Genomic DNA, 22,647 nt, shown 5'->3' on the forward strand with positions numbered 1-22,647 from the left:
GAATACAGCCAAGTGCTTCTGTAATGCAGAGCTGTAAATTTACAAAGAATAAAGACTTGCTTGTCAGAATGCAGCAGAAATCAAACAGTTGATGGTTCCTTTACTCTCAGTTCCAAAGACAGCACTTGGCCAAATGCAAATACAGCCATGCTGCTAAATAAAAAAGAGATGAGCTGATTTCTGGGCCCTGAAGGACAATGCCTTTCCTCACAGCAAAACTACTTTCCCTCTTGAAGTGCTGCATCCATGTCCAAACCATCTAACTGAATTATGCTCAGAGACAAAAGGAAAAGGTAATTTTCCTATGGTTTGCTATGAGCCAGCATTCAACCCCACTGTATTTTTATGTACAGACATACCCCTGCACTTAGAAAAAGACCAAGTCTTTTCCAAAGACAAAATTCCCCTTTGATGTGGAATTTTGTTTTGCAAACCCTTTCTACTTTCTTCATTTCTGTCTTCTTCTCACTTTCCAAGATTCAAGGGGATTTTAAAAAGGCACTGAAGAAATTTACCTGGATCTATTAAATGTGACAGTTCCCAGGCAAGCTGCAGTTCAGGGGTATGTAAGTGCTGACTGCAAGGCTGTAAGCCAGTTAGATTGCCCATTCTCACAGTCTAAATGCACTTTGGCTCTAAGAAGCTTAGGTCTCTGTTTTCAAACATCTAGTTGTAGGAAGAGCCAGCTGAAACCATTTATTTTATTAAATTACTACAGAATTTACTTATTTCTATGGCTCAAGCTCTCTCGAGGATTATATATAATTTAACTTCATGGGGAATTTCAGTTTCATCTCCTTTAATTTCTTAAAATTTATTCTCAGTGAAAGCCAGCTCATAAACCTCACCCAGCCTCAACAGAATAATATGTATTTTGAGGATAGAAAACCAAAACTGTACAATAAGAATGAGAATTACTCCAGGAGGAATTCTGTATAAATTCTCCAATCCATACAGTTTTCAAAGGAAAGCAAAACTGCAACAAATTCCAGAACTATCCAATATTGTATCCTGCCCTTCTGTGGATGCTCAGAGCAAGATAAGGGATCCCAGAATCCTCTAAAAACATGCAGATTTCCAGCCTCAGTTAAAGGAAAAATGACTGTCTGCACAATCTTTAGTCATTATCTACTAAATACATGTCTCCATATATTTTATAAAATATGCTCTTTCTGCTATTAGATCTATCATCATACCACACATTTGAGGAAAAAGCCTATGAGGTTTGAGTACCTAATATAAATTTAATTGAAAATTAAAATGGTCCGAAATCAACAGAAGAACCTTTTAATTTCATTTAGTTCTTCCCACCCATTTGTTTTTCCCAGCTGTTTCAATTATCTGCAGACTTTCCTAAAGCAGACTGCCCATCCTGCTTCCTGTTTCAGTCAATTCTCATAATGAACTAATTCTACTGTGGAAACACTACTTTGTTATTCTGTACACTAGAGATTTGCTAACAGCAGAACACAAGAGAATAGGTGTGAAAAAAACATGAAAATGTTCCTCAATGTCTTCATTCAAAAGAAGTTCCCTGAAGCCTGAAAAATGAATGAGCAGGTAGCTAAGACCACTTTAGAAAGGTCACCTCCAGAGCATTGTACAGAAGCATGTAATGGACAGCAGACTAAAAATCCATTGCTCAATACTTCTGTAAGTGGAGACACCTGACTGCAGAATGTCACTGTATATGCACTGATGAGCTGTGAAAAGAGATTTTCTGGCAAGGGCACATACCTCTGAAACTGCCCTTAAAAAAGCCTGGATTTTGCTACTCACAAGTAGCACTGCAAAGCCACAGGGTTTTGTTGAACAAAACCAGAGCAAGATGAAGAAGGCACAGTTCTCTAAATGCAGAGAACTGCAATTAAACTGATGGCACTGTGCTTTTCCAGTCCATCTGCAGCTCTATGAATGTTAATTGCCATTCCAGTTCTGAGAACTTTGCACTGTGCATGCATTAACCTAATGTGAATAAAATAAATAATCATGCTCAGGAACATGACTAATGAACTATGATTTTTAAAACCCATGTACTACTGAGGACAATATATCACATTCAGATAAAGAGCAAAATACACTATAGAACAGCAGTGCAATGAGGGAAGCTTTGGCTTTTCTTCTAGAGCTTGTTTTCTAAAGCTAACCTGTCAAAGTACAAACTTACTGAGATTTAAGAGTCCTGGTTTTAACTGCTTCAAAGGAACCCAGTTAAGCCAGCTGAGCCATCAGTATGCAAACACTTCTACATAAAGTGCAAGGTTCCAGGTGTTTGCAGGATAGCATTTTCCCATAAAGGCAATTTTAAATTGTAGGAATTATTTAAGGTAGCATTGTTTGTTACTTATATTAAATACACTGACATCAGGCTTAAGTGACTTCTGCTGAACTTCACCATTTCCTGTTTCTTACAATCAATATTTTCCTCTGGCCAGGAGGTAATTAGTTTTTGGGGTGGCTGACTGGGTATATTTTCACATGTTGCTGACTCAGGATATTTGTTCTGTTGCTGTTCCTACCACTGATGTTAATTACATTTTACAGTACAGAGATCCTACTACTTCAGTTGTAATAAGATAATGTTGGGATGTATTCTCATTTTCAGTAGACTTAATCCCTATTAAAATGTAACAGGATCTCAAAATGAAAGTAAATATCAGAGACTAGAAGGGCCTTCAGACTATTTTTTAAATAATGGTCTTAAATAATACCTTTAGTAACCCTAGTAATTTGTAATATAGTAATTGAATATTATAGGAGTAGCATACAATAACATTAACAACATTGAAATAAGTAAAAAAGCAGGCAAACCAGTGTCTGCAGTCAGTATGCTACAGGTAAATAAATATATTTAGTTAATTATTTTCATATTTAGGTCTTTTGTGATGTTTATATATACAGTGAAACTAGCAAAATCTTGTATTCCTGTGCAGAAGCTTTACATGAGCAAACACATCCTTTCACTGTATTCAGATATCTCTTCAGTGAATTAATTTTTGGAGTATTTGAAACATTGCACAGCTCACCTTACTGTGTAACTACCACAAGATACTTAATATCTGGATACACAGATTTTTCTATTTTCTATTGCTGGGAGACTCCTTAAGTTTATGTAATAGCTCTTAATGGGTTTTTCAATTTATTTTTTTAAAAATAAATTTACATGTGTCTTCCTTAAACTGCAGAGATTTGTGGAAATCATTCTGAATGCATATTGAAAGAGAAATGTCTAGCCTGAATTGGTATAAAACTCTGAGAATCTGAAAAAAGTGCAGGATTAGAGTATCTTTAATGAATACATCCAGGATGACACACACCCATAAATATATATCCCTTCAGTTTCATTGCATGCAGAGTTCCTTCATAACATTGCCAAAAGTCCTTTAGAAACAGTAATTTGCTTATTTGAATCAAATTCAGAAACTAAGTCCATAAGTGCCCTGGGGAAGATGCAGTACCCTGTCTCAGCTAACTTTATACAAATTTTCTCTTAAACAATTCCCATTAGAAGTCCTCACTCAGCACTTCTTTTACAAATAGTTCTTAAAAAATAAAACTGCCCCTATGGCACAGTGATTTCTAGACTGTTTCTTCTGCTTTTCTTTTGCCCCCTACACTCACTATATGAGTAAGATAAATTGCTCCAGAGCCTGCAGCACATTCTATAGCACTAGGGTAGAGTAGATTTAACAGCAAAGCCAAAAGAAGTCTCAAAATGTGTGATCCCCAATTTATCTTCTGTTGCATCAAGCACCAGTAAAGACATAGTGAGTCTGCCAACCCTGGAAGTAATGCAATAATTCTTGGTACAAAAACTTGTAAAGTAACAAGAACACTGAGAAATGTGACTCTTCGCAGCCTCAATGTTCTTTTATGAACAATAAAGGTCTTAATAATAAGCTGTACAAATAATAAAGTCACAGATGCTTGTAATTTATGAGCAATCAGCAAATCATGGGAGATCCAGAAAGGTTTCTGGTGCTTTGATGAGCAGGCTGACAGTTCTGCCCCCTCCCCATGGACAAGTACAGAACCATATTTACAGACTTGAGCTTATTTCTGCCAAAGCACTGATGAGAAGTGGGGGGGTTATTTGTGCTCAGCTCTTGCATTTCAGACATGAACACACTGCTCTGCCTGGACTGAACTAATTAAGGGCTAATTGACTGTCTAGCACCTATAAAGAGATAATTCACCCATGCCATCTCCCACTGGAAACTGCAATGACTATTAGCATAGAAAGGATTCTTTATTTAGTGGTCAGCATAAGACAGTCATAAGTATTTATTATTAAGAGCAGAAAGAGGGCAAATGAGGATATGAATGTTTTTAATGGATGATTAAATCTGGGTAGCTTGATCTCCTTTCATGCTGTGGATGTTGTGTGCTGCAGTCACGCCTCTCACTGCCAGCCTGCACTGGGATGATAATCACTCACTATGAAAACTCATTAGCTCCACAGCAATGAGTCCTCCACTGCTGAAGCTTGGTGCTGTTCTTAGTACCATGGCAATGATCTCTAACTGGATGTCCCAAACTCTCCCTTCTCTGGTAGGACTAAATACCACCAGAATAACCACTTCAGATACTCTAGTAAGTAGCTGTTATATGTTGCAAGCTATCTTAATGCTGAATTAGTATGTAAGTGCTGGCAAAAGCGTTAGTTTGTTGCCTCTTTGTAAATCTCTTTCTAGCTTCTAATCTTCCTATCATCTCTTAATGCATGCTTCTTTTTGGGCATCATAAAACTGCACACTGGTGAGCATGTTGTGGTCTTACTATGAAGGGGAAGGTTTCAAAATAGTATCCTTAAATATGTAAGAGCAAATGCCTTCATCTAGAGCATGAAATGCTAAAAAGAGCACAGCAATGTCTTCATTTGCCTAGACAGTTCTTCCTATCTTTACTGCTCCAGAAAAATGCATTGTGTTGTTTAGAAAAATTCTATCTGGCAGTAGCTTTCTTTTTGAAAATTGGATAATGTTACCTAGTAGCTATTCACTACAATATGCAAAGGGTCTGATTCCTTCCTGTTTTTCCTTATTAGAATACAGCTAAACAAATAAATGGCTGTTAGAAACAAAATAAAATTGGTACTACGAGGTTAGATACCAGAATTTTTAAAAGGCTGATAATGGGAATAATACAAATGACAGAAATACCACTTTGTATCATTGGCATTCACAGCAGTTTTGGTTTATAAAAATCTACAGGAAAACTGTGAATAGCTATGAGCTCTTGAGAAGCCTAAAAACTCAAGTAGCTTTAATGGGATGAGAGGGAACACTATCCTGGTATTCATCAATTAAATGAGAACATCATTTTCCTAAATGCTTAGTAAACACTCTTGTCTAGGTATCTTTTTGTGTAACTGCAATGAGATGTTTACATAATAGTAGGTTATGTAAAATATAAATTTAACTATTTGCATAGTAGTTCACAATTCTCAAAACTCAGAATTTTGTAACTAAAAATTATACATTTACTAACCAACATATAATAATTGAATATATGCATGCAGGAAAAAAAATACTGCAGAAAATCACTGTATTTAGTCTATAAATATTCCTACTTCAAAACTAATCAAGTTGTAAGAAAAATTCAGTTATCTTTCAGAGCAGCAAGATGAGAATATAAATAAAAGCTCTTATTTTTCTTAAATGTAATTTTGTCTCACTGAGTTACAGTATATATTGCTAGTTCTTGTGACTGTATATTATAAGTAGCAGTTCCCTATCACATTTACATCCAAGTTTAAAGTTGCAACTGAGTAACTATAAGATGCACACTAGTTATTATGATATATATATATATAGATTAGATACAGATGCACACACAAATATATGTTTAAACTGGTATGTTCAGATTCCAAATAGTACCAAACTGTCATGCTCCCCCCTCAGCTACAACAGGGCACTGCTGATAGAAATGTCTTCTAAATAATATTTCAAGAATGCTCTTTTCACTCACTGAATTAAGCTATATGCATATTTTTTGTTTTGATAAGGGTAGCAGGAGTGCCAGTAGAGCTGGGAAAGTGATCATAAATACTTGATTATATGAGCTTAATAACATCTGCCAAATAAAGAAAACACAAATTTCAATCATATTCCTAATTCTTTTTGCACAAAACCAAGCACCCCAAATCTGGTACCTTTGCTAAAACTTTAGATTTTGTTTGAAAGACTGGATTCCCTAAGTGCACAGTAATACCAGGGTCATCTCTGACTGATTTTTGGCTGCCATCCAGAATTCCCCACTGGCAGCTTCTCCAGTCAACTCTGCAGCATGAGCACTTCTCCAGAATTTCTCTCCTAGCACATACACAGCTCATAAATTGTGTATATTGTACAGTGTAAAAAAAAGAACAAAATCTCCCAATTTCCTCCCTTCAGCTGGAATAATTTTACAAGGATGTGGGGTCAGGTAAAGGGCCTCCTCTTCTGAGCTCTGTTTCAGTACCAGGGCTGAAATTGCAAGACAAACCAGAAAATACTGTTTATGTTTGAGCAAGGTACTGTCATTTCACCTGTCACTGTAGCAACAGCAGAGGTGGCTGTAACAGTTTTTGCAGAATATATAAAAGTGAAAGTGGAAAAATAAGTGATTCAGAAGTGAAATAAGTCTTTAATACATCATCCTCCCATGGCAGTGGTTAATGTTAGGCTTTACAGGGACTCCTCTGTTTCCCCCATATTTTCAAGAACTAGCAAAACTTATTATTTTCCACTTGTTATTTCTTTACTTGCTTGTTTACTAAGCAGTAAAGTAAGCCTGCATTTGAAAAGTTGCAGTAGTTTCTGTAAGGTTTTGATGACTTCTAGCTCTTTTTCTGCACTGCAGCTTCTGTTTGAAGTAGGCATTAAATGTCAAACTAAAACAGTAACAGAAAAATAAAGCAAAGTGCACCTTTGCACGCATGCATGTTTTTCTTTGCCATCAGTCACATTACCCATCCTAATTAATGAAGGAAGACTAAAATTCCAAATAGAGGGAGTCACAGAAAAATTAGTAGAACTGTAGCCTAAATTTTGGGTGCTTATTTATTCATGATTGTCAATAACCATGCTCTTGGTTAACCAGTCTCTCACTGTGAGAACTATTTTCCCAAACAGAATTATCTCTTTTAATCAGATGTATTTTAGACACCATAAAAGAATACCTGCTAAGTTAATCATTAAAGTGCTTTTTATTTCCTTAGATAAAGTCTAGAGAGGCACTTACAATCTCTCTGGCATAAATAAGTACCTTTGATAATTCAGACAGGATTATACAGCTTTACTATGGACTGTGTGATCCTGGTGTCTCATACATTGTCCACTGTAGAAAACTTACTTGAATCCAGTGAAAACAGTTGCCCCCAATCTAAATGTAACAGGTATAAGGCTCAAATATAATAATTTTTCATGAATTTGTATTAATTACTATAGGAATTATAATATGAAGCTCTGGGTTCCTGAAAATTTTCCTGAACTTCCACAAAAAATTTCCTTGCTGTTGCATGACCACAGTGTTTGGCCATAAGTCCTACAAACATGGAAACTACTGGGGTAAATAGAGCTTACACTTTTCAAGGGTTACAGCATTGAAAGGCTTCACTTGTTAAAGCTTGCAATTTTAGTAGCTTCTCAAAACCAATTTGTCTCTGCAGCTGTAATTTTATTTCATTTTTATTGTTCTCCTTGTCTTAAACTAAATTCTCTTTGCCCTAAAAATGATTGTGCAGAGAATGCCATAGGAGCACTATAATTTAGCACTGGACATAGATAGTGCTTTTCCGGCAAAACCTTAGGCAAGATCATCTATTTACAGGAGAGAGAGAATGGGCAAGGTTGGAAGGGACCCCAGTGGGTTCTCTGGTCCAGCCTCCCTGCTCTAAGTGATCCCAGAGCACATGGCACAGGATTGTGTCAGATGATTCTGGAGTATCTCCAGTCAGGGAGATTCCACATTCTCTCTGATCAATCTGTTCCAGTGCATGGTCAGCTGCACAGTAAAGAAGTTCCTCATGTTCAGGTGGAACTCCCTGTGCATCAGTTCCTGCCTCTTGTCCTGTTGCTCAGCACCCCTGAGCAGAGCCTGGTCCATCCTCTGACCCCTCCCTGCAGATACTGACAGACACTGATGAGGTGCCCTCTCAGTCATCTCTTCTAAAAGCTCAACAGGCCAAGCTCCCTCATCCCTTCTAGTCATCTGCATTATAGGACATTTTTCCTTGCAAAACATGGTAATAACACAATTTTGATTTTTCTATTAACTCTGCAGTAGAATGTCACTGCCATCTTCATCTCTGAAGAAGTGACTTCTTCAGAGGAGTCACTCTTGTGAAAAGCCTGTGCTCTTTTCTTACCTCAGTCCACAGGGATATTGGCATCTCTTCAGAAATGAAGAACTCTGTAACTCCTGCACTAAGCTGCCAGGAAATCATCAGTATCAAAGCTTCCCAGTTCACATAATCACTTTCTCTGCTGGCACTGAGTACAATTTTGTAATATAAATAGCAACTGATTCCAACTGTGTCCAGACCAAAATTACTTCAATGATATCTATTAGCATCTGTAGTATAAAATTCATCACTCAGTACAATATTAGGAAAGAATGAAGTACAATATCAACTTTAAATTGCAGTTTAAAAAGAAAGATCAAAAACTGCTTCTTGTATCTATTAAGTTCCATCACCTGAATGCTTTCAGTCATCTCATTATATTGCTTTCTGTGATTCCTACACTATTTCTGTGCATCCCATTAAAGAGATACTGAATCCCACACAAACATTAAGTGCAGCTCAGTGTTACCCTGCTCTGCAAAGAAACGTGGGTTTGTTTGGTCTTTTTCCTTCTTTCTCAGTAATGGTTGCTGTAAAAAAGAACAAGTCATGAATTTCCATATTTCTGCTGTCCCAGTGAAGGACATGCAGTGCCTTAATCTCCCTGTGGCTTGCTGGCCATGAGCCCCATTCCCCTGGCCTAACCAACCAGTTTTCCATCCTGCCCTGAGCAAGCCCCTGTTCCCTTGGCTAAGTGCAGTGGAAGCCCAGTGGAACAGCTCCTGTGAGGTGCAGCTTCAAGAGCAAACCTGTGCCCCCCATCCAAACTGCTGCTGTGCCAATTCCCACCCATGAGTCACACACTGCATTCTCCCCAGGCTCATGTGTTTGTTCTTTCCTGTCTTTGTTGTTTCCATTAGTCTAAAGTAAAAGTCATCCAGGCTGAAAGGACATGTTTGTTCTCTGCTGATGAAAAGCTGTAATGTCCCTGTACAAAGAATTAAATCACCTGGTTTGTGCTGAATCACAAGCAGAATACTGTTCTCATCCACCCTGAAAACTGTGTGTGCTAAACTCTTCTAAAGAAATACTGCAAAGGTGTGAAACATGGCAAAACTGGGAAACTACCAAACTAATTAGTTAAGAGCAATAATTATTGACTACTAGAAAGCTCATTGCCAACATGTTCTGCAAGAATAAAAATATTCTGCTGCAGTGTTATTTTCAAACAAAAAATTCAATTCAGTTCCTTTGATTGTTATTATTTTGTTACAGACTCAGATTAGCCCCAAGGAAGGGTGGCAAGTTTATAGTTCAGCCCAGGATCCTGATGGCCGTTGCATTTGCACTGTTGTTGCACCTGAACAAAACCTATGTTCAAGAGATGCCAAAAGCAGGCAACTCAGACAGCTACTAGAGAAGGTAAGTCTTCCCAAAAAATTCCTCCTCTTGGCCATTAAACTTCCCATGGAAATCTACTGCTTTTTCTCTCAGTTAATACATAATGAAGTAATGAAGAGTTACCTGGTAACAATTGTTCTTCAGGGCATATCCGCTACCTGTGTTCTCGTCTCTGATCATTATTTATCTGTTTTCCTTGCATCACACCTTTCCCAACCCAAGTTATATCTTCTTTCTTAGTCACTCCACCCAAATTCTTTCTTACATGCAATAGGACAGACTTTTCTGTGTAAAACCAGTTACAAATCCCACCTCAATCTAGCTCGGTGCTGTGGGATTTCAACTACAGCTTCTGCTTCGATCATGTGAGACTGCTGAAGGTCATTTCTCATCTCTTATCAAAAAATAATGAGGGAGAGATCACAGCATCTTGAAAGTAAACTGTGCAGAGCATAAACAGTTCCAATTTTTTCATTGTTTCTTTTCCTCGTGTTTATTTAATCATTTTCTGCTGGTGCAAATTTTCCCCAACAGCCCAGTTCTTAATTCCAGTATTATCCACTGTTACATGTATGATGAAACCAAGGAAGTCTTGTTTTGCATCAACAGAAAAAAATGTTGCAACTATGAAAACACAAACATTCTGCATTCCCTGTGTAAGTAACCAAGGTTTTAGGTGCTGTATCACATCCAGTGGTACAAAACTTGAGGCCTGAGAGAATGTTTGAACAGCACCAAAATTCAACATAAACTTTAAAATATGCTTTTAACACATAATTTTTAGTATTTAGTATTTTTCTGGCTATAGAAAAATAATTCCAGTGTTAATACAGTGCCAGATCCCCATATAATTTACTCTGGATGACAGTTACTGTTGCATCACGATGGTAAAAGTCTCATTATAGCTATAATACAAAGTCACTTCCCCTAGAAGAGTCACCTAAACATTCACTACTTTTCATTTGCAAAAAAAAAAAAAAAAAAAAGTGTTTTTCTACCACTGAGACAATTGGATAAAATTTCTAATTTTCTATTCTCCTACAGAATTATGAGGAAACACTTCTGTGGTGATTGACATGCCCCAGCTTAACTCTGGGTAGTCTTATGAATGTCTTATATTGAATGATACTATAAATGCCTACTAACAATGAAAGTCATGCTCCTCATACTGAACAAAATCTCCATATTTCAGTCCTGTCCCTCCCAAAGTGCCTGGAAGGAAATATTTGCTATATGAGCACCTTCTGAACCACAGTCACATCTACTGGAGGTCTCAAAGTAGACTCTACTGCCTGACAGTCTTTCCTGAGCCAAATGAAAATGATGCTTAAAGGATCTCTCTCTTTATCTCTAGCAGTCCAAACAATTTATGGCTTCAAGGTCTTGCTCTGTTCCCCAATATTTGTACTGTAATGCAGGTACAGAATGTAGAACTGTACTGTGGTAGAAATGACTCAAAACTGATTTACAGAAGTGCATTTCATTGCCTGACATTTAACCAGGAAAAAAGCAAATTAACAAAAAGTGCACTTAGACAATGTTCTCTAACAGGTTCAGAATATGTCCCAATCTATTGAAGTTTTAAATCTACGGACTCAGAGGGATTTCCAGTATGTCTTAAAAATGGAAACACAAATGAAAGGGCTGAAGGCCAAATTTCGGCAGATTGAAGATGACCGGAAGACATTAATGACAAAGCACTTTCAGGTGGGTTCAGTTTTTACAGTAACTTTCAAACCTGCTGGAAACAATGTACTAAGTAGCAATGGACTGCTAAGGTCTCAGCTTGAAATGCTCCTACAAGAGTGCCATTTAAAAGAAAAGCATAATTAATCTTCCTTTATGATGACAATCTTTTGCTCTGTTAAATTTAATTGTAATAGGGAGGAACTATTAATTATTAAGTCATTAGAGAAAAGTCACTATAAACAGATTCCTTTTCTTTCTGTATCAATATGCATGTCATACTGAGAGATTTGTATTCTTTCAAGCTCCAATGCTAAAGGGGAGATGCAGTGGAATTAATAGCAAACCAGTAGAGTTCTGCACTTGTAGTGTTGCATGACATTTACTGCAGTTGAAGGGAAGAAAGGCTATAATAAATCAGTTTATTGTAATTTTTATCCGGTACAATTAAGATCTAATTTCATGTCTGAAGGTCTGCTGTTTTAAATTTGGGATAGGGAGGAGGGCAATCACTCCCAGTCACATTTGTGTGATTAAAAAGAGACTTCCACTGAATTTTAATGACAACAAAAACCACAAGCTAATCCTTTTGTGAGGAAGAAGAGTTGAAGATATTAAAAGCAGCATTGTGTATTCTGAAAAAAGCTACCTGAAGTAATCTTCAGGAGAAATATATTTCAAGAGCATATTTAGGTTCTTTAAATATCAAGTATGATAAATTGATCTTTCAAGACTGTGAATCCACAAAATAGATTCTAGAAAATACATTCTGAGGATATTATGTTAAGCAAATATATATTTTTTGAAGTGTTTCTGAAAGTTCACATAAAATGAACTTAATTTTCCAATTGGTGCTAGAGTTAGATACCTAAATAATTACATAGCCAAGAAGTCTAGGGTTTTCTTTCAGAGCCACAGAATATCAAGTGTGTCTTAATAACAGCAGGAATTAAGTACACTAATGATCTGACTAGCAAGCTTTATAAATTATGTCACTGTTCTTAGTTGAGAGCCGTTTCAGCACATACTCCCAGGTTTTTGGCTAATAAGAAATATCTTCAACTTTTTTCTCTTTTATCCCTTATTGCTACAAAAACAACAAATTTTCATAATTCCATTAGATATCCTATATTCTCATTTTAGTGTTCCTTGGGAATGAAATATCAAAATTTTTATGTCTGATACATAATGTCAGAGGCAGAAGAATACTCTAGTGCTCTAACCTTTTAAATATTCAATATTTCTATTGGCCACTCATTTACCTTCAGTTTGACAGTTTGCCAGGTGTATAAAACAGAGTTCCAGCCAATCCAGTTATAAAATAATTTAAAAGGTCAAAATAATACAATATGCCATTCTGAAATTTAGTCTACTAAAATTCCAGTGCTTTCTCTTTCCTGAGACAAAGAAATCATGTTGGATATTACATAAACCTTCATATCAAGGGTCACAAAGTACCAGAGCACATCTACCACCTATCTGTGTTGCAATAAAAATTAGTTCTTGTATCACTCATCACAGCAACAAGCTCTGGAATGTCAGCAGAAGCCAATTTTTGTTTTATCATGAAACTACCAGAATGAACTTTATCTGATTTACTGAAGTGAGATATTCTAAATCTGTGTGTTCATGCTGACCAGAACCAAGGAGTACAAGTTTGGTCCAGGTCCCACTTGAGCATATACTCAGTCCATACTTGACTTTATGCCAAGCAGAGGGTACCTGATTGACACAAAAAGGTACAGCAAGTTTGCTCAAATATGATACATCATCTGGTATAAATACATTACCTTCACTAATTCAAACACATTTTATCTTCCTGAGTTTTTACAAGCTTTGCATTTTTTTCCCATTATGGCTTACCTGTGGTTTTTGGTCATTCACTGTCCCACAGAACTGAAGCCTAAGATCATAACTGCAAAATGAAGTAACAAAAACCATGGTTTCTGGAGCTATCCTTTCTCTGTCGCAAAGCCTAATTCCCCTGTCACCAAGGGAAAAATTACTATTCATTTTAACAGCATAAAGTAGGCTTGGATTAAAATTTTAATAAAAACAGCCAAATAAAAATAGTTTTAACTATAAACAAAAGGACTTCACTTCTTTGTGCCCATTTCAGTAACTCTGCTGCCATAATGCAATTGCAAGACTCCTTGAGAACAGAATCAACAGAAGTATTACTCTGAAATTCATATATAATGACATATCTGCTACATTTCAGTAAAGCAAAATCTTTTGACTATAAAGATTCTTTGAGGTCTTCTACAGAATAATAACAAAAAACAACTTCAAACAATTACTTTAGATTTAGCAAAGCTTCTGTTATTAGTGCTTTTAAAAGAATAATTAAGAAATAAAAGATGGGTAACCAATATATGGTACAGATTAAGACAAATTCTCAAAGTACAAGTCTCAAAAAAAATCCAAAGGGGCAATCTAAGATTTCAAGGTGGAGCCTTACTTTCTTCAGCCAATGTTTAAGAATAGGATTGGCAATGCAACAACTGTACATGGCAAAAAGCCATTGGTGATATTCCAGAAGAGATTCAACTTCAAGTTGACCAAGTTCAAAAGCATTTAGTGATGTAGTTGGTTGACAAGTACAAATCACAGTTAAGAACCATGGATTTTTACCTCAGAAGAAAAAGTTGTATATTATTGTGACTGGAACAGGAATTAACACTTTTCAACAGACATTGAGACAAACAAAGAATTTAGTACCTCTAGGGAATGAAATAGAGATTACCCACTCATCAGCTATGTATGACAGCTCTGTAAACCAGGGATGATCTTGAACACTACTGTGCACTCAGGCCTATTCATCTTCTGATGAAAGACACACTTAGGGGTGGTTTATATCCTCTAGATGGAAAATCAGTGGGTTTGGTTCAGATCATATGAAGAGAACTCTTTACTTTCAATAGACAGACTATTTTCTCATGCGTTTAACTCCTTACTACCATTAAGTCTGAGGTGTCTCAGACTTTCACAGTAGACTAACAATAGATCTGCAACTACAATAAATAATAATTTTCAAGTTGTTTTTATAATCAGGCATAAATATTACATGAAAGAAAATTAAGGGATTGAACTCCTTTAAAGTTCTCTAATGCACATATGATTGCCTTTAACAGGAGTTGAAAGAAAAGATGGATGAGCTCTTGCCACTGATCCCAGTTCTGGAACAATACAAAACTGATGCCAAGTTGATCACACAGTTCAAGGAGGAAATTAGGAATCTATCTACTGTGCTCACTGGGATTCAGGAAGAAATTGGTGCTTATGACTATGAGGAACTACACCAGCGTGTAGTCAATTTAGAAACCAGGCTTCGTGACTGCATGAAAAAGCTCAGTAAGTTAACAGGTTCATGGCAAATTTGGTCCCTTGGCTGTGCATTTTTAGTTGTCTCTCTTTAGAACGAATAAGGTTTGTGGGGACAGGGATTTGTTTGTTTCTTTGATGGAAGACTGCATTATATTCTGATCTGTGCTACTGTAATAAAAGACAAGAGTAACTCAATCTAAGGTCAGTTATATCATTCTAAGTACATGACGTAATGCACTACCTTACAGTATGCAGAAGGAATTAGATGAAAAATTATAACTGACAGCAAATTCAAAATCTGAGGTTTAAACCCCTTGGAGAGCTACAAATATTCTTTCAAAAAAGCTCAGACTGCTACTAGAGTCATCTTTGGGGTGCTGATATGAAAAAAAAAAATTAAAAAGTAGTCTGGAATCAGTTTTGAGATGTTCATGTCATAACCCCGGCAGGTTGCTGTATCACCTGAGAGGCCACTCTGACTGTAATGTCTTCAGCCTGTAATATTAGTGCTAAGGAGATCTTCCCTTCTCCAATTTACATTACAATCTAACCAAACTTCACATCTAACTGAAAGGGACCAAAGCACGATTTCTGCAGGAAAATCCATTGCTACTGCTGCACCAGCTTTACCTCATGCCACCTCCATCTTGGCTGCTCCCATGCTGCCTTTACTTAGAAGTCAGAATTTTTGAAAATCAGCACTAGCTCAATAGCAGCTGCTAAAACTAAGAGCCTAAGTATCAATATCAAGTGTCAGCTTCAACTTCCATTAGATATAGGAAAGCTGCTTTACAAACAATGCAGTCTCCCCTCTTTCCAGTCTATCCATGCATTTTTAGATTTCTGAATGGATCACTACTGCTGCCTGGATAACTATAGCAAACAATCCAGACCCTTTATGAAAAAATAAACACTTTGCAATTTAATACTGAATACAAACTTGAAATTCCAAGGTTTAGGTCTGTGATCAGTGTGTCTCAGTTTTCAAGTGTGGGATGTTTACTTTTAAATGCTACCCAGGACATTAAATATCTTCATAACTGGATAAACAGAACATCCTTATTTTTGTGATGCAGTAGAATGAGGAAAATCTAGGTTAACTTAGCCTCTTAAATAATTTATTTCTTTATTTTATTCTGGAAATAGCACAGTGGTTATGTGCTAAAATACATGAAAGACTTCTTCAAACAGAAATTTCTTATGATCCTATTTTCCCCTCAGCACACACACATAATGCACATTACTGCATTGACAGAAGGCAGTCAGGAGAAAACAACTGTATTGCAACACTGCAGCAAAAAAGAAAATTCCTATAATTAAAAGTATTTTCTGATAATGAGTGTTCCAGTAAGTTACTAGATATCAAAAATCATCCATTTAACAAGTATCTTGGTTTTTATTTGCTTTTACAGCGTCTTGTAACAACAGTTAGTGAAGCAGTGACAGTGTGAGATTTATTTTGTACAACAAAATTAATGTGTGTATTGACATCCTATCTATCCTGGATTCCTACAATACATTCTAATCTCTTGATGTACCTAATGAAAAAAAAAAACCACATTAAAATTATATATATTAGCAGTAGAGAGAAAGTTTTTGTATAAAATAAATTATTGAACATATTCATTATCAAAAGGGAATGGAGCTTCTCAAGATGTAACACCAATTCATTCATCCTTATTAGCATTATTCCCTGCTTAAATGACTTTTATGGTCCCCTACTAATGGACTGCCTGTTTTTCTGGCCTATCCCTGTGTGCCTTTTGAAGTACAAAAAGCTTCAGTTCAGCTTCCTAGAGCTGCTGGGAGCTGGGGCTGTGTGCTCAGATCAGAGAGCACGAGGGGAAAGCAGCTTTCATACCAACAGCTGCTTTGTGGCCACACTGGCCATGCTGGAGATGGCCCAGCTGTGCCTGTCCATGCCAGCCTGAGAGCCAAAAGCCAATGGCCCCAAGTGTGCCACAGATCTGGCTTGAGTCTTCACAGATTTTGTTGGATCTTACAGTGTATGAAATAGCTATTCTCTATTCTTCTCCCTAGCAGGTGTTTTTCAGCAGTATAATGCATTATTTATATTGTCCTGGCCACTTGAAAGGGTTCTTCCATCTGCACTGGCAACACTTTCAACACCCACTGCAGTACACTAAGCAGTTATCTTACTTTCACTGAGGTTTAGTGATTACCACAACAGTTGTGATGATTAAATTTTGCTTCTTCTCTTTGGAATAGGAGAAAAAACAAGCTGAAGCTGCTAGGAAATTAGTTGACCAAATTTTTAAAAGGTTCATGCAGCTAAGCACACTAGGAATAGTGTGCATGTGATTATACACACCCCAAATTCACATGTAATTATGCATGTATGGGTCTTTTGCTGATAGTCTTGTAAGTCATTGGTATTTATAAGAGAATACAGGTTGCACAGTATGCTTGGAACACTCCTATTCTTGTCATGACATATTTATGAAATTGGAATAAAACTTACATGGGTAGTAATAGAAGCCAGTAGTCTGACATATAATTAGGGTAGATATATATTGGATTCATGTCTAGCTACCCTCTCTTTTGAGCTGAACAAATTCACTCTCAACACCAGATACTGTTTGTTTTCCACATTTTCAATATATGGTTATCAGTATAGCACAACAAAGCACTTATTTTTCAATTTTAATAATTAATTAAATGTTTTACTTGTTTTTGCATACTTTTCTTTAAAAACACACTAATTATCTAACTATCGACCTAATATCACTGTGTGATATTAAATCTTGGTAAACACTAATACTAATAGATATCTTATTAATGTCCCCTAAAATATAGATTTTCTAGTTGTCAGGAAGGTCAGCATCTAAGATGGTATTGACTTTCATTATTTCCTCCCAGACAGTCAAATGGATTAGAAGCCAAGCAGTGCAGCCAAGCTTGCTAAATACTTTTCATACTCACTTTCTTCTGTACAGAAAGAGCCATGGGTGTGCAAGCAGGGGCAGTCAGGCACAAGCCTTGAGTTGTTGTACACAATGCTGTATGTACAAGCTCATTTTTGTGTCTGACCTTAACCACCTTGTTACCCTGGCCAATGGAAAACTGAAACATTCATCAATCCCAGCTTTGTGCTGAACTTTCTGAGGGCAAAATTCTGGGGTGGATTAAGTAATTTCATTTATTATTAAATGTCCTTCATTTCAGCTCAGAAGATATTCTACCAGTTGTATTTCAGCTTATGCTCAAAGACCATAACTGCGCTTCAAAAGATGTAAATACAAAAATCTATAACAAAATTTTATGTGTATATTTTTGCATATTTATATTACTCTTCAAAATGGAAAGGTTCCTCCAGTGACAATCGGTCTTCAACATAAGCCTGAATCCCCTGGGTTACTCCCTATGTAGTTTGGAGTATTTGGTCTTGTGCTCTGACTCATGTCAAGGAGAGTTGTGCATTAATGCATTTGTTTTTTTTATTTCAGCATGTGGCAAACTGATGAAAATTACAGGCCCCATTACAGTGAAGATATCTGGAACCCGATTTGGAGCCTGGATGACAGATCCATTGGCATCAGAGAAAAATAACCGAGTATGTTAAGGCATTATCTTTGTGTTCTGAAGTCTTATTTGCTTTATTTTAATCTTTTAAAGGATATTTTCCCCTAGGAAGTTATATTCCCAAGCATGTTTTTCTACTTCAGTCATTTTCACACTCAAACATCTCCAGAGAAAAAACAGTATTTTTTGGAAAAATATCCAAAGACAAATGTTATCTAGGGACTTTTGTGCCATTTACTTCAACTTTTTCAGGGTTGACAACATCTGTCAGAACTGACAACCCAATTTTTTTTATTTCCTAACATATTTAATTGCGTTTAGGTCTTTTAAGAAGCAGAGAAATCTAAAACAAGCATCAACCTTTTTAGCCAAGAGCAGGACCCATAATGCAGCACAGTTAAAATTGGCAGGATTAGGCCCCATATAGGCTCTAGTCAGATCATTTTCTCTGAGTTATGTTATTGTTTTGTTATTTGGATCTCTAATAGGATCTCAAATTGGCTGCATTTTTGAGAAGATGCTCTCTCTGCATCAAAGGCCTTTGGAAGTCAAAACACTAGGTTTCATTTGTATGAGACCCATAACATTAATTTTTTGAATACAGAAATAAAGACAACAGAAAAGGCAAAAGAAAAAATATAATAAAGATTTGTGTGCAGCTGTCTGCTGTGTTCATGCAAGTTTGCTACTGACTCCAGAAATCTCAGTTACCTTTAGGAGAACAACAAACTCTGAGAAACTAAAAGGAGAAAATGCAAATTTCACAGAGGGAAAAAATGGGGGAATGAAAGTTGCAGAACATTAAAAAGGAGCAATAATTCTGTTTTAAGAGAAAACTTACTGGTTTCATTGCTATTGTTTTTGATTGCTTTACTTAGAAAAGACTGTTTTCTTTGAATAGAGAATCCGCTGACAAAAATTTAACCACATTTATTCCTAAGGATAAATTCAAGTTTCTCTCACATGCCATTTCCCATCTCTCTCTTAGGTTATTAGTCTCTGGAAATATCTTTAGCAAGCATCATATAGCAGAGGCCAAAACACTGAACAATCCAGAATTAAATTTCTCTGAAAATGCAGACACTGTAGTTAGCAGTAAGAGTTCACCTGTATGATCAGAAATTCAAAAGTTCTTCCTGCTTTTGTAACTGAAACGTGGGCAATATTGTACTTTGATAGCCTGCTGCACATCTAAAACTTGTTTTCCTACTTTTTCTGCAATGCCTTCATTGTGCCATGTCATAGCACACACTGTTAAGATGTTCACTCCCACCCTTGGTTTTCTTTCCAGGTCTGGTACATGGACAGTTACACTAACAATAAAATTGTCCGTGAATACAAATCCATCGCAGACTTCGTCAGTGGGGCCGAATCAAGGACATACAACCTTCCATTCAAATGGGCAGGAACCAACCACGTTGTCTACAATGGCTCCCTCTATTTCAACAAGTACCAGAGCAACATCATCATCAAGTACAGCTTCGACACGGGGCGGGTGCTGGCGCAGCGCAGCCTGGAGTACGCTGGCTTCCACAACGTCTACCCCTACACCTGGGGGGGCTTCTCTGACATCGACCTGATGGCAGATGAAATTGGCCTCTGGGCTGTGTATGCCACCAACCAGAATGCAGGCAACATTGTCATCAGCCAGCTGAACCAGGATACACTGGAGGTGCTGAAGAGCTGGAGCACGGGCTACCCAAAGAGAAGTGCTGGAGAATCCTTCATGATCTGTGGCACCTTGTATGTCACTAACTCGCACTTAACAGGAGCCAAGGTCTACTATTCCTACTCCACCAAAACCTCCACTTATGAGTACACAGACATTCCTTTCCATAATCAGTATTTTCATATATCCATGCTTGACTACAATGCAAGAGATAGAGCTCTCTATGCCTGGAATAATGGACATCAAGTCCTGTTTAATGTCACCCTTTTCCACATCATTAAAACTGAGGATGACTCATAATTTTCTTTCCCTTACCTCCCTCCCTCAAAGCAGTCTCATTTGTGATTAACTCTTTTAGAGTCCATCTCTCTCAGTTCCTTTTAATTTACATTTCTTTCTTCATTAAACAAAAGCAACATTTTCTATGTAATGCATCTCAAATATGGCTGAATCTGTCAAAAAGGACCTGTCAGAAATAAAAAGCATCTTAAGTCATGATTCTGCAAGGTCTGTCAAGACCTTGTCTTGAAAAGCACTAAAGAGGATTTAAATGGCTAAAGACAGTTTTTAAAAGATTATGATCTGCCTTATTTTAGAGTCAGAGACTAATGGTGGCTTAAATGCATGAATGTCTTTTTTTACCTCATTTTTTCTTTTAATATATTGCTTAACTTCAGGAAACATATTGGTAGTGTCAGACACGTTGCACATTGTATTTTTTTATTTATTCTGAAAGAAAGATTTAGGAATTTAATTTACTTAGACAAGGAGTATGATTCATTTTGCCATCATCCAATTTCAGATGTGGTGCTGTACAGTATGTTTTTAAATCTCTTGCAAACATTTTATCAACAGTATGTATTTCTACCATTGTAACCACCATTGTGCAATTGTATCTCTTCACTTATGTGAAAGTAAACTAAGTACTATTTTTTATAAAATATAATGAAGCTTAATTGCAGTTTTGGCTATGAGTCAATTGAGAGTGGTAAAAATCTGATAAAAGGTTATTTCTGAGAAAGAGCAGTAGGTTCTCAGATGCATTATTTCTATTCTCAGCTTTGCTTCCTAGATACTCTCTCTTCTCCAGTGGTGCTTATTGGCACATTTGCAACTTGGAAGCTTCACACCACTTCCAAAACTTGCTCTGCCCAGTTTTTATCTCCTGCTCCTGGGTTCTCTCTCAGTCTTTTTCTCTGACTTTCTTCCCTTCCACCATTTGACTGCCCTTGTTTATTCTTATCCCTGCTGCAAACTTTACGAGCCAGAAGTTGGGAGAGGCTGGTGTCTCTCAGCTGAGAGTGGGTGTGCATCCCATGTTTGTGCTGCTCTGGGGTACTGAGGAGCAATGGTGAAAGCCAAGCTGCTCTCCATCTGCCTGCCTTCTTATTCATAATAGGAGAACATCTGTCTGTTGACAAAACTCTTCTCTGGGATGACAGCAATCACAGAAAATACACCAGGGAAGGTGCAAAGCCCAGGTGATCACTGAGGCCCCTGGTATTCACCATAATTCCTGTTAGGGACCATTGAGGCCAAGCTCTTCCAAAGAGGTTTGGGGCTTACTAACAGTAGAATTATTTCACCCAAACAGGTGCCTTCAAGAAACAAACACTTCTGAAAGCTGTGTGGGTTGCTTTACTGCCTCATTACAAACTGGGAGCAGGGAGGGGTGTGCATAATTGAGAAAAAAGGAATAAGGTGCTATAGATGCTATATATCCCTTTTGGCAAAAATTCAAAGAAAGTAAAATTAAGCACTGGTAATCGGACTTTTTTATTAGCTGGCTCTAACATAATGGAAAAAGACAGGTATCTGAAAAATTCTGTGAAAGCCATGTTCCTCACACTATCTGAGCTTCTAATTTTATATCCTTTGAGATTGAAAAGCCAGGCTTTTTATTTATTGGTTCTTCTAATGTACCAGTTGTAAAGTCTCATTAATGTTTTCATTATCAAAAATATATGTCTATATATGTTTACAAGAATGCTTCATAATACAAGCCCATGTGAAGCTGAAAAAATTGCCTTATTTTTCCTACCAGTTGCAAAACAAAAAAATGCAAATAAGGTTTCAAACACTGATAAAGGAGGCAAAAAACCCAAAAAAACTAACAACAAATTACATTATAACATGACCAGAGAAAAGTTACTTTCTTATTCCCATCTCCCCTCTCCTCTCTAGATGAAATGGTAGCTATTATCCCATACAATCAGTTACACAGGATTTGGACAGACTCAGTTCAGCTAAATAGACAAATCACTTCCCTTCTGTGACCAACTTCCCTGTATTGACAATGAAACCTCCTCTGTGACATGTGAAAATGTATATGACTACTCATTAAAAAAGGTATTTTATGTCATACAGGGGTGTTTTATGAAAATGGACCTTTCCCCCATACAGAGTAACTTCAACAAAGTACAAGTTTTTTCAACCAATACAGCATTTGTAAGAACATCAGTCATTAGATTGACAAATTAAACTTCTTTCTACTGTATCATCAAACTAGAAGAATAGTCATGATCTCTTTATCTGAAAACAATGGTTACCACCATATTTCTTTATAAGAATTTCATACTGTGTAATTAGCATATATACAGTAGCACAGGTTGATAACAGTTCTGACAGTAAGATAACTCTCACCTGATTTCAATACCATTTTTAGAGGGTAATGCAGTCCTATAAGTCAAAGGAAAGAAAGAGACACTACTACATGGTGCTAGAGGAGGGAAAAGGGGGTAGCAAAAGCATCTTT

At 36.8% G+C, this 22,647-nt stretch overlaps 1 protein-coding gene across 2 annotated transcripts in view; it reads left to right on the plus strand.

The window, feature by feature from the left end:
• The window catches only part of OLFM3 (olfactomedin 3), a 46,477-nt gene extending 25,562 nt beyond the window's left edge, over window positions 1–20,915 (plus strand). The window contains exons 1-6 of one of the 2 annotated variants that reach the window (XM_079314275.1): window positions 4,450–4,593; window positions 9,542–9,688; window positions 11,219–11,374; window positions 14,488–14,707; window positions 18,148–18,254; window positions 19,515–20,915. In XM_079314275.1, the coding sequence (XP_079170401.1) occupies window positions 4,465–4,593; window positions 9,542–9,688; window positions 11,219–11,374; window positions 14,488–14,707; window positions 18,148–18,254; window positions 19,515–20,192 (1,437 nt within the window). In that variant the 5' untranslated portion in view covers window positions 4,450–4,464 and the 3' untranslated portion in view covers window positions 20,193–20,915. Of the gene's footprint in view, window positions 1–4,449; window positions 4,594–9,541; window positions 9,689–11,218; window positions 11,375–14,487; window positions 14,708–18,147; window positions 18,255–19,514 lie in introns of those variants that run through there. The other variant, XM_079314274.1, reaches the window with a different exon arrangement.
• Window positions 20,916–22,647: the final 1,732 nt, after the last annotated feature.

The sequence above is a fragment of the Erithacus rubecula genome, assembly GCF_903797595.1.
Source record: "Erithacus rubecula genome assembly, chromosome: 10".
Lineage (NCBI taxonomy): Eukaryota > Metazoa > Chordata > Aves > Passeriformes > Muscicapidae > Erithacus > Erithacus rubecula.